Source organism: Daphnia pulicaria, chromosome 1 (assembly GCF_021234035.1).
Source record: "Daphnia pulicaria isolate SC F1-1A chromosome 1, SC_F0-13Bv2, whole genome shotgun sequence".
NCBI lineage: Eukaryota > Metazoa > Arthropoda > Branchiopoda > Diplostraca > Daphniidae > Daphnia > Daphnia pulicaria.
Genome location: NC_060913.1, coordinates 8,884,696 through 8,897,387, shown reverse-complemented (window position 1 = coordinate 8,897,387; position 12,692 = coordinate 8,884,696). Strand labels below are relative to the sequence as shown.

At 37.0% G+C, this 12,692-nt stretch overlaps 4 protein-coding genes across 4 annotated transcripts in view; 2 read left to right on the top strand and 2 right to left on the bottom strand.

Moving 5' to 3' along the window:
- The window catches only part of LOC124344997 (verrucotoxin subunit beta-like), a 493,626-nt gene that overhangs the window by 150,999 nt on the left and 329,935 nt on the right, over positions 1-12,692 (bottom strand). The gene's annotated exons all lie outside the window — the stretch shown is intronic.
- LOC124345827 (CUB and sushi domain-containing protein 1-like) overlaps positions 1-12,692 on the bottom strand; it is a 217,933-nt gene that overhangs the window by 29,846 nt on the left and 175,395 nt on the right. The gene's annotated exons all lie outside the window — the stretch shown is intronic.
- The window catches only part of LOC124344966 (mucin-3A-like), a 322,367-nt gene that overhangs the window by 234,892 nt on the left and 74,783 nt on the right, over positions 1-12,692 (top strand). The gene's annotated exons all lie outside the window — the stretch shown is intronic.
- LOC124344631 (vascular endothelial growth factor receptor 1-like) overlaps positions 1,853-12,692 on the top strand; it is a 50,616-nt gene continuing 39,776 nt past the window's right edge. Inside the window, exons 1-9 of the mRNA XM_046798237.1 lie at positions 1,853-2,647; positions 2,737-3,779; positions 3,859-4,009; positions 7,338-7,537; positions 7,605-7,860; positions 7,923-8,390; positions 8,472-8,578; positions 8,662-8,919; positions 8,989-9,136. Coding sequence (XP_046654193.1) covers positions 3,537-3,779; positions 3,859-4,009; positions 7,338-7,537; positions 7,605-7,860; positions 7,923-8,390; positions 8,472-8,578; positions 8,662-8,919; positions 8,989-9,136 — 1,831 coding nt within the window. The 5' untranslated portion in view covers positions 1,853-2,647; positions 2,737-3,536. The remainder of the gene's footprint in view (positions 2,648-2,736; positions 3,780-3,858; positions 4,010-7,337; positions 7,538-7,604; positions 7,861-7,922; positions 8,391-8,471; positions 8,579-8,661; positions 8,920-8,988; positions 9,137-12,692) is intronic.

Sequence of the window (12,692 nt, the reverse complement as noted above, 5' to 3'; positions counted from 1 at the left end):
TGATTCAAAGAAAATTACGTTACATCTTTTAGTTATACATCTTGTGAGATACAAGACAAATGATCAAACAGAAAAGCCAACTCCCAAATAGAATCACTCAAACAAATAAAGAAATGACCATAGTGAATAATTACGATAAGCCAGAATCTAACAAATACTGTGTGGGAACTGGGTAAGATTGAAAAGCAGAAATTTCCCGATGTAAGAACCTTCATCATTGTAGAGATGGTTCCATTAATCTAAAAATAATTACCCTTTCTTTGTTCAAAAGCAATACTCAAAAGACATAATATAATTGCATAAAGAGATATTAGTCTTTCATTTTCTGATCAATGGAGAAATGCTGTCATGCAAATGGCACAGTGGGCTTATAACAGTTCCCCCAATACTATTTTGCTACATCCTATTGACGACCTTTACCTGTATCTGTATGTTAAGGTTCGGGTTGAAATAATCTATTTGTCGAAACGAACTGTTTTTAAAACAGATTAAATGTAACTCAAAATACGCAGTTTTAGCATAGAAATAGACTTCGACGTAAACTAGTTAACTGACCGTAACGGTGATGAAAGAGCGTTGCCAGTTTGATACAAACAGTGAGTTAGAAAAAATTGAACTAGTAAACAAAAATTACGTGACATTGTTTGCGTAATTTTAAATTAAATTTAAATAATTTTCGGAACAAGCATTGTCGGCAAAGATGTTTGTTGGTAAATAATTCAAGGCAGGAATCGATCTCGACTCGATAAGAGTAAGGTATCGATTACAAACCCCTGGTGGCGCAAAGTTGAAACTTGACCACAGTAAAATAAAAGCAGCGATCTATGAGTAAACTCCATCAGTCAGAACTCGGGAGTGGACATCACCAGTCTCTGAAGAGAAGCAGAGGAGATGGGAAAGGAACGAAAGTAAAAAGAAATGAAAAGCAGAGAAAATGTCATGGCGTTGGGAGCGGCCACCCCCCGTTTGAAAAAAAAGTAAATTTGATGTGAATGAGCTGCAACTTCCGGTCCGTCTAGACTAATCACCCAATAGGGTAAAATATTAATCTAGAGATCAATCGCATTGAAGATTAGAATTGTACTGCAAATTCACATAAATGGTCAGGTGGGACGTTTTCTTCGTTTCCTAGAATTTTGAAATTTTTCCTTTCTTTGTAATCGACTCTAATCAAGCAGGGACTGTAGAAATGCATCTACCGATCTATGCTATATATAGTTACCCGATAATCAAATATTTCTTTCACAAATCGACAAGAAGAAACGTCATAGTTAAAGCTTTCGGGGATAAATGAAATAACATTTTGTTAGTCGAGGCGCAACTGTTATCATTTTTTTATTATAAAATTTTTAAAATATGAAAATAACTCCCGTTTTGTAGGGTAGCTCATTTTTATTGATGATTTTCAGATTATTCTCCAGTTGGTTCCACTGCAAATCTTCTTCCGGATCAGATAGCCAGCTTCACTTTTACGACGAAGTCCAGCTGGAGCTACTATGGACGCAGAGTTCACCAGGGATTCGTGCATTCATGCAGAGCACACCACATAGACATTCGGCCACCACCTCGTAACCTACAAGTAATTCAACCTTGAGTTAGTTATACAAAATGAAAATAAATCATCATTACAAAAGATGGTCTAATTAGATGACAGGACTTCTAACACACCTCACACCTCTTCCATCATTCATCATTCTAGAAAAATCTCATGACGTTCAAAATTAATGGAAAACACAATAAAAGATAAAACAGGTAAAAATTCATTCATTCATTAAGGTATGAATGCAACATGACAGGCATCGTATGCGACTGCGCGCGCTTTAGGAGAGTTTGGTGAGTTTCTTATAAGAGCCTAGCTTGATACGTACCCAACTATCGATAGGCTCTGCTTGAGCTCATTCGGTCGGTTAGACTCGACATCTAGTCGGCACTAGAAGGCAACTTTTTGCTAGTACTACGTTACACGGGACTTTAGTTTTTTGTTTAACTCTTTCAACTAGTTTTTTTTTTTATTCTATTCGTTTGCCTTTTATTAGTCTACTGGCTGCAATAGATTTGAAATAACCACCAACTCTGTCCGGCGCCATCAAAATGACGGAATTTCAACGTGATTCGAATCTGTTTTGTTTTATCGACACCTCTCTTGTATGCAAATCAAATAATACCAATGATCCCTTTCAAGTCCCAACCGCAAACTAATCAATCTAATACAATTTTAATTTTATGAGAAATGTGGCTTCGCTATGGGAAGATGAGAAAAGTATCAAAAAGTAAATAGCGCAATCAAAATCAAATTCGAAGTGATTAACCAGCGATGACGTCACCAAAATACCGATCAAAATGCAGCAGCTTAGAATAAAGAATCAAGACTTGGAGGGACGATCCAAATTTCAGCCATTGCCAGAGTGGAAGGAAGCGGAATCGCTCCATAACTCACTGCTGAGAATTGCCTGAAGTGCATTGAGGTGAACCAGACCACATTACTCCTCCGTTTCAGATGCTTCCGTCTTGTTCGCTAGTCCATCCCCTTGACCTTATTCTGCACAAAATCATTCAAATAAGTCCAAACTAGTTATACTAATTTTACGGTCCCCATTAATTTGCCATCAGATATTAATCAAGGAAACAAATCATGGATATAGTATAGGTAGACCACTTCAAGTGCTAGATCTTTGAGAGGAAATCAAATCCAGCAGAACTCTAAATTTTTTCCTTTTTTTTACCCCATTTTCCCAGGGTTTCCCGGGTTTTCCCGAATTCCCTTGTTTTTTTCCCGCCGAAGCGACGAGTGCAAAAAAAAAGAAAAAACCCCTGGCCCGGCCTTGGCCTCAAATCACACTTTTCTTATCACAAAACGACCTTATAAATATACTACACGAATGTTATACTTTCTCTTTAGAAACCGGCTTTGCATACTACGCAAATCACGCACGCAACATAAACTAAAATTATAAAAAAATAATTACTTGTACTGCTGTAAATAAGAATAATTTTTGTAATTACTAGAGTAGAACAAGAGCTAAATCGACCCACCCAATTGTAATGCTGATAATGGGGTATTACCGATAAAAAGTGTTCCATTTAATCTCACAAAACTCTGAAAGTTGAGTCGTTTTGTCAGGATTTCTACCTCCGGAATAATTGTTCTATTCGGCATAATAAGGGTTTTCACGTTTATAAAATTAAGCGTGCCTACAAATCAAAAACCGGTCTACCTGCCATATTGGGGAATACCTGAATATATTTTGGGGGTCACTGCCTTTCTCTCTCTTTTGTTCGCAAACTGAAAAGCGAGTGCTGGGTCTACTTTGGTTTGGCCAAGGGAATTGTCGGGAATTGTAGTAGTACGCGATGGACGAGCGCGAGTGAAACACGCGAGATTTTGATTGTTCCTTCGGCTTCGCGCTCGATTACGTCATCAAAAATTGCCAATTTTAAAAACTGATCTTCATTTTAAAACAACTCTAAACAATTGAACAAGCCAAATATTCGGGACGTGTCTGTGATCCAACGTGTGCTGAAATTCAAAGTTTAAAATGTGCGACACTTATTCAACGAGACGGACGCCGATGCTACTGAGACCTTGGATTATTTTATTGCTGGCCAATCACATCGTCCAAGCTTACGATCTTCAAATGTCCCCGAAACTAGAAAAAGACGAGCAGGTGATTAAAGAAGGCTCAACTCTAAAACTGACGTGCATCGAAAAGATCTACTATCGCTCTGAGAGAAATGGAACAATCAAATGGACAATTCCCACACTCACCAAAAGAAAAGAAGTAAAATAACCAAACAATTATTAAATAACCATTTTAGAAATTATTCTGATTTTAATCGTTTCCCTTTCGTGCATTACAGGAATTCAGAAAACGTCATCACGTAGAATCGTTTAAGAATGAAACGCAGTTGATATCGACGATGATTTTAACAAACGCCACCAATGAGGACACGGGTTTTTACAGTTGTCAAGGGACGTCGGAGAAATCAGATCGATACATTTACGTTACCACACTCTAACCTTTTTTCTCCTACTTTCTTCCTACTTTTGGCTACTTTGTGGTAGCGAAATGAACATATCTACTTTTTGGTAGTCGTTGCTACCTTTTGGAAGTAACGTCTACCTTTTTGAAAAAGTAGTGAAAAGTAGGGAAAAGTAGTGTATCTACTATTTGTCTACTTTTCAGAAAATTCCTAAAAAGTAGACAAATGGTAGGAGAATAACGACTACTTCTATCCTACCTTTAACACTACTTTATTACTACCATTAGGTAGGACTTCCTACTTTTATTTTAATAAATCGATACAAATAAATCGATTGACGAATCAATTATTTCAAAATATGTAAATAAAGAAATAGAAATTCTTCTCTCGTTTAAAAAAAGCAGACAAGCTTTTAATGTATTTCAATTGTTAAATAGGAAACACAACTTGGTTAGTTATAACACATAGGACGTCTAACAAATTGAGTGTAAGTAACAAAACGAGTTAAATGTTAAACATAATACACGCACATAATACATACATGTAAGTCGGCAACACTAGGCCTTATCTTCCCTGGGTGAACATGAAAAATGAATGAGTCGAAAAAATAAAAAAATGTTGATAAGAGAGACGGATATTGAATCCTAAACATGTGGAACGACGCATATAGTCTTGAAAGCGTCAATGGAATTGTGCCCAGCTTTGATGACTTCTCCTTCGCAGACTACAGAAAAGCTTGCAGGATTTTGAAGAGTACCCACACAGCAGATGAAAGGTGACTGATTGAGATGGGTCTTCTGCTCTTTGATGATTTGCAAAATATCATCGTTAGGCTGTTTGCAGAAAAACACTAATATTAAGAAATGAAGACGAAATGTATATAATACTAATGTTAATACCTTGATGGAACAAATGACGCGTTCGACTATTTCAGCCTTAGAAATGATCCTAATTCTTTGTAAATTGGGAACAAATTTCAGCAACACAATTAACAGCTTCAGGCATTCTGTATAAAGATGGCACATGTATAAAGTGTGGAATCGTAAATTATTTCTACCAATGAATATCATATTTTTTTATTACCATCTTCTGTTTCCGGAATAGAAATGTTTCCATTTTTGGCAGCACCTAATATTAAAGGTGCATAAGCCCCCAGGAAGTTATCTTCAAAACTGCTAGCTTTGTTATAAGCATTCATAAAATCATGAAAGATCTAAGAGAAATGGAAGAAAATAAATTAACATACTTAAACATTTCTTTAACAATTAACATACAAGGAGAGGGAAATCTCGGAAACGTGGATACTCCAGTAAAATTTCAGAAGTTGTCCAATTTCCCTTTGAAATTTGTTGTTGACGGTATTGATATGTTGACTTGGTGTGTTCTTTAATGGTTTCGTTGTTACTGCCATGGCCTGGCAGATGGGTATTTAACCACTCAACCTGTTTCAAGTACGAAATAAGGTTATTTGTCACTTTATAATATCAAAGAAGCAAAATATTTGACTTTTACCTTAAATTCCTCTTCTTCTGCATGGAATTGAGCACTAGCAGTATCTGTGTCTAGAGCTTTCAGTTCAGGCCTACGACCAGTTGCTTTCTTTGCTGCAGGAGTGGTTGATGCTTGCTTTCCCTCGTTGCTTTCCATTTTCCGTTTGCTAGATTTGGCAGTTCTCATTGACTTCAATCTTGTGTCGATGAATCCGTTTGTTAATTTGGAATTGTAGAAGTGGGTGTAGTTTGTTAAATTCGAGTCATTGACAGGAATAGACAAACATGGAAAGGCTGCAACAATCGCCTTTGCCAATTCAAGCTTCATGGAAGCTGTGGGATACAAATCTTCCTTTCCGGACATCATGCACATGTGGCTGACACAAATGCGTAACAGTAATCTTCTTTCTTCCACATCCAAGTACGATTCATTCCAATCCATGTACGACTTCAATATTTTTCTTCCTTCAGCACAGTCCTTTAGAATTGAAACGATTTCAAATGTATCCTGTAAAGTATTTAAACTGTATTAATAGAGATTTGACTTGAGAAGTTCTATTTTACATCGTTCCATACCTGTAACTGACCAACTTGTATTTGTTCACTCTGATTTGTTTCAGTCGAGGTGCTTTGTCTTGCATCTTCAATTTGGTTGACGCCTTTTTCTTGATTTTGTAACACTACTTGAATCGTTGAGGGTTGGTTGACATTTTCAACATTCAAAGTTAATTTTTTGGATTCATATAAATAACACAAATTACTTACACGGAGAGAGAAGTGAAGTAGAAGTAGTGTGCTGAAGTAGATGACAAGCCAAAAACTTTGTACGATACTCTGTAGTGAGCAATGTGATACAGCCTGTATTGCAAATAAAGTTGGGGACTTTCACGTTGAGTCTGTAACTGAAAATATAAATGAAATGTTAGCATTAATGTTAATTATTTGGATTCATATATATAACACAAATTACTTACACGGAGAGAGAAGTGAAGTAGAAGTAGTGTGCTGAAGTAGATGACAAGCCAAAAACTTTGTACGATACTCTGTAGTGAGCAATGTGATACAGCCTGTATTGCAAATAAAGTTGGAAACAGTTGGCAGTTGAGCGTTTGATCCTATTAATATATAGAGTGCACTTCATACAGTTCCTGTGCAGTGTGTGCTCTGTGAAATAAAGTAACAGAATAAGCCTTGGCGGTATACAATTTAGACAAACTTCAATTTCTCACCTCATTGATGAATAAATTAGATCATAAACGTGAAGTACGACCATAACCGAGAAATAGAGGCCAAAAAAGTAAAATCCTGTCTATATGAATAGCAATTTTCTATCTAAAGTTTGACGAGCCGGGGCCATGCTCGTTTAAGTATTGTCAATCAGACGACGCTTTCAATCAAATGAGGCATAGGCAATTTTCCATTGATTTATCCATAAACACAACATCAATGATTTTACTTGTTAAATAATAATTTTATTTCACAAAGTTAATGAGTATATCAAGAATTTCGAGACACGAACATTGTAACATTATAAAAAAAATATATGAATTCATGAAATCCTGTTGGCAAAAATCTTCATAATTAATCTTCATCCCACTCCATCTTAGAAATTTTTACAAGTCCAAGAAAAGTCCTACTATTGTCTACCATAATCGAATGCTACTATTTGCCTACCAAAAGGTAGGTGAATGGTAGATCATCTACTTTTCTCCTACTATTTCAAAGTAGAATGAAATCCCTACTTTTTTCCTACTTTTCCGCCTCTACCATAAAAAGTAGGAAGAAAGTAGGAGAAAAAAGGTTAGAGTGCAGTATGTTCTTTAGGCTAATTTCCGTGTTAATTAAATCACCTGTTAACGAACGCAGGTAATGAAAAACGTTTCTTCATTGACGACATCGACAAGAAGCAATACAAGCACATCAAATCCACCTCATCCATCGTTTTTGTTGGCGAACCGGGCAAATCATTCGTCATCCCATTCAAGACGACCCATCCCGATTTGAGCATCTCCGTTTTCAAGGAATCGACAGACATCAAAGTCGAACCCAAAAACGAATTCATCAAGGTAGAAATTTCGGTCAGTAAGTTTAAATATTAATTAAATAATTAATGGAAATTGTCTTGCTGTCAAGATCTGGGATTCCTCAACGCCAAGTGGAGATTCGAAATGGTCGTTCAATCATAGACAAGGACTTAAATTGGAGGGTTGTACCATTTTCGACACGACAGATTATTATTTCGTCGGCTCCATGCCCGAAAAGGTTGGCGAAAATCGCACGGCCTCTGTCGCCCCACACAACGAAGTGCGAAAATTTTTCACGTGGAACCGTTCACTCAAACAAGTCGACAGGATTGACGTCTTGGTGCGCATTCGTCTCATTGTCCCAGGTAATAATCATTAGAGTTACCCCTTGTTATGTAATAATTAACGATTTGGGAAATTTAATTAGGAATGGAACTGAAAAGAGTGGGAGAACCTCCTGGAGACCCAGTGGAAGGATCCAACGTCACTTTAACTTGTACCGTATCTAGTTTTAATCCATCTCGGTTGGCGTGGTCCTATTACGGCCACGAGTATCGTGCCAACAGCACCAAACCCAAATTAGTTCAAGGCGACCCGAAATTAAATTTGTTTAACAGTTCGACTACTCGATCGGCACAGCGAAACGGAGCGATGAAACAACCAAAAGGCAAGTTTTATTTTATTTTACCTGAATTATTTGCAATATTCAATGACCAATGTGAATCAATCGATGCAGATATAATTATCACCTCGGAAAGAAAATGGAACGATTTATTCTACCACACGAGTCGACTAACTCTGATTAACGTCACTCTCGACAGCAAATACACGAAATTTGAATGCATTTCTTTCGAAGTGCATTCCATTTCCAAAGAAATTTATTTCGGAATTAAAGGTATGATACACAAAATAACTTGTTAATTGAGCTCAATTTCGATTTGATTATCACATTAATTTTGTAACACATTACATATAGAAATAAACAACGACCCAGTGTCGAACACTGTTGCGTCAACAGAAGATATCGCACAAAATTTGATCTGCCACCGAATATCGCAACACGTTCCCATTCAATGGCTAAAGGTGTGAATATCTTTTGATCTTCTAAATTAACTCTGAATTTCCTCGTTATCTTTAACTTCTAATTCATTTGTTTTGATTAAAAGGACGACAAGCCGTACACTGGTGCAGTCAAAGAAACCGCCACCGCGTCTGTTGTGCAACTGCGAGGAAAAGAAACGGAATGTGGAAACTACGAATTTCGCTGGACAAATAGCAAAGGAGAGCCGAGACACAGGAACTTCAGAGTCAAATCAGTTTCCTTCGACATTGAAACAAATATCATCGTCATATTTGCTGTCACTTTAACCATCGGATTACTGGCAACCGGAGTGGGAATCGGAATCAAATTTTACTTCCACAAAGTAAGAAAACAAATGATTTCAAACGGAAACAAATTATTTCTTAATTAAAACTTTTCTAAAATTGAAAAGAAAAATGTGGAAAAGAAACTCGGGAAATGGGAAACAATTTTGAACGGAGATCCGAGTAAAATCGACCCGGATGTGCCGATGGAATACCAAACGGAATTCCTGCCCTACGATAAGAAATGGGAATTTCCGAGGCAACGGCTCAGACTCGGTACGTTATTCTTCGATATTTAAACGATTCGTTTATAAAAGCTAAAATAATTAAAAATGAAATTTTATAAGGCCAAGAACTGGGCTCCGGTTGTTTCGGTCGAGTTGTCAAAGCGGAGGCTGTGGGCATCAAAGACTCGGAGGAAACATTGACAACAGTGGCCGTTAAAATGATCAAACCGACAAACAATTCTGACGCCGCACTCGAAGCTCTCATCGGCGAATTAAAAATTATGATCTATTTGGGGTCGCACTTGAATGTCGTCAATTTTATAGGGGCCTGCACCAAAAACCACTGTCAAAGGTCCGACAGCAATAATATTTGCAAAAATGAAATTTTTAAAAATAAGATGCCTAATTTTAAAATAACTATGATTTTGTTTTGACATTTTTAGAAGAAATTCTGGTTATAATTGATTATTGCCGATTCGGCAATTTAAAGTCGTTTTTGTTTGAAAACCGGGACAAATTCGTCAACGAGTTGAACGGAATCGGTACAACATTACCTGCTTGGAACGTAACGGCGACAACCAGCAGCACTCAGCAGTATTAAAAAATTTTAGTAATAAATTAATTAAAATTCTTCTTCTTAATAACTCTTTTCATTTTCATTTGGTTAGTCAACCGTCTCCAAAAGATGCAAAAAAAAACTTTCTATCCATAGTCAATAAAGTTTTGAAATGTCAACGTGAGTTAACACAGAGAATAATTCTCTTAATATCAAAGACAATTTCTTTTAAATTAAAAATAAAAACATCTTTTTTATTTTAACAGCTGGGGAGTTGGCCAATGAAACTGGTAAACCGCGCGAAATAGGACAAACTACTAGAAAAAACGGAACAAATTCGAACGCAGCAACTGCCAATCAAATAATTATCACGAGCGACTTGTTTTCCTGGGCGTTGCAAATTGCTCGAGGCATGGAATTCATGGCCGACAAAAATGTATAAGAAACAGTCTCATTTTTAAACGCAATAAATTAATAAGAAATGTCCCCTACCCTAACAGGTTCTGCACGGCGATTTGGCCGCCCGCAATGTCCTATTGGCCGATCACGGAGTCGTTAAAGTCGCCGATTTCGGAATGGCCAGGAAAATGAAGAATCAAGACTACAAGAAAAACGGAGATGTAAGTAAGTCAATAACAACCAACGGTGGTTCGTACTAATTTTATCTTTTAATAATAGGGATTACTGCCAGTCAAGTGGATGGCCATCGAATCCCTGACAGATAAAATCTTTTCCAGCCAATCGGATGTCTGGTCCTACGGGATTCTCCTGTGGGAAATCTTTTCACTCGGCAAAGTTCCTTATCCAGGTAAGAATTGCATCAATTGAAATTGCCTTGAAAATGAAGGGCTAGCGTTAATTAATTCCACGTTTAATTTTTCCAGGAATCGATTACGGTTTGGCACTTGTAACAGCCATCCAAAATGGACACCGAATGGAGAAACCGAAATTTGCACCTGATTTCTTCGGGGATATGATGAAAAGCTGTTGGCAAAAAGACCCGAAAGAGAGGCCGACTTTCCTTCAACTGGCCGAGGCAATTGAAGAATACATCGAGTCACTCGTCAGCATCGATTATTTAAATATCAATTAGCCAAAAAATGAAATTGAAGTTCTCAATACTATAGTATCGTTTAGAATTCTTAAATTATTTAACGAAGCAGTGCAATCGTAACTAATTGAAATGATTTCCTTCCCAACCTCCGACCATACAGGAATACATTATAAAATATATTATGCGCATATTTTTATATCGACATCTCTCTCCCTAATGAAATAATCACAAATGTTCCTTTCCAACGTCATACCAATAAAAAATCAATCAATGTAGTTCAATATCCCAGACAAATGAGTGACATACGACTATCCATTGTAAAAGTGTAAACTTTAATAATCGATCGTAATGAAAGAGGATCAAAGTTCTTGGATCAGGGTCTTGAGTATGTCCTTGACAGGTGAGAATAGTACTACCAGCAAAATTGTCATACAATTATCTGGATGCAGATAATAGCCTACGATGCCTGTACTGTATTTGCTCACGGGCGGAAATGGAAGTGACTCTTTCAACACTTTTCAGGAACCACAAATGCTGAAACTAAACTACCTATTGGCTATGCCTTGAACGTTTTGACTGAATTATTATCTTGAGTAATCCAATCAATTTGAAACACCACGAGTGAAAAATAAAATTGTCGTTGAAAGATCGACTCGATTCATTTTCATCCATCACCGCGTTATTCAAAAGTCCGCCAAGAGTGGCAAAGATCCCACCCCAATCAAATCGCCTAACTGTTCTGGGAGGGGAGGGGAAAGTGTCAAAATTGCGTATTTGAGCGAGAGGCCTGTCATTATGTAACCACAGATTTATAAGGAAATTAAAAAATAAAAATACCAGCAAGAAATGTAAAACTTGACTGGGAAGTGGAGAAAAGAATGTAAAGAAAGCGGCCAATGCTATAACTGATGATGGCTCATATTAGCAAAGACATCACAATTAACCAAAGAAAGTAACGCCCCACATCAAAATCGCACGGAAAATGACCAGCAATTATTGACTTTTTAAAAATAATAAGAGGGAGGGGAGGGCATTCGTTCGCCTTTGGAACACCATAAAAATTCTGAATGATTTGTACGGGGGAAAAATGGCCCATTGAAAAAAGCCTTGAACCTACCTTGTTAAAATCATATTCCCGCCAGCGACGTTGACTTGCTATATACAGACGATCACGTCGGCCCGGACTAACACGAAGACATCTGACGATAGAAAAAAGTATTTTGCTTAGATTTATAAAAATAAAGTGATTTGCACCTTTGTTACTAGATTCAAATCAGTGGAAAGTTAAAATTAAAATTTTAGCAAGAAATCAGCCAGAGGTGACGTCATTAGCATCTCATATACATCCTATACAATAAAGATTCAAGATAAGGGATTACTTATATACTTCTTTTTTTAGGGTTGAATTCCAGAAGTCTCTTTGAAATGGCGATCCATTTTCCAGGCAGTGTGTGACATAGGCAGAAAAATCCACTCCACTGGAGACTGCTGATGCCGCCTGAAGAGGAGGTAACCCCAAGATCATTTCTCCGTCTCGGACGCTTCCTTCTTAGTTCATCTGATCCATCTCCTGAACTTGTTCTATGCAAACATGAAATAAAGAAAATTGAATTATTACCATATCTCCATTTCTTTACGATCAGAAAATCAAGGGGGGAAATCAGACAAACCATTATAAGAAAACCACCAGGTGTGTGAAGCAAGCGGATGCGGATGTATAAGGACTGTCATCTTGCCATCAAGTAAAAGGGATCAGCAACTTCAAATAAATAACAAGATCCATCTCCAATGGATTTCTTTAAAAAATCTTAAACGAAGAAATAGCAACTGTGTAAAACACAGGAAATAAATGAAACATACTTTGGTTTGACGAAGTATCTGCTCTGTTAATCTCATTCCAGGTTATCTCGATGCCTAATCCTGACGAACGTTGTTCCCTCCTATAGGTAACGAAAAAATCTAGGCATGAAAACCACCAAATTTTATTGATGATGC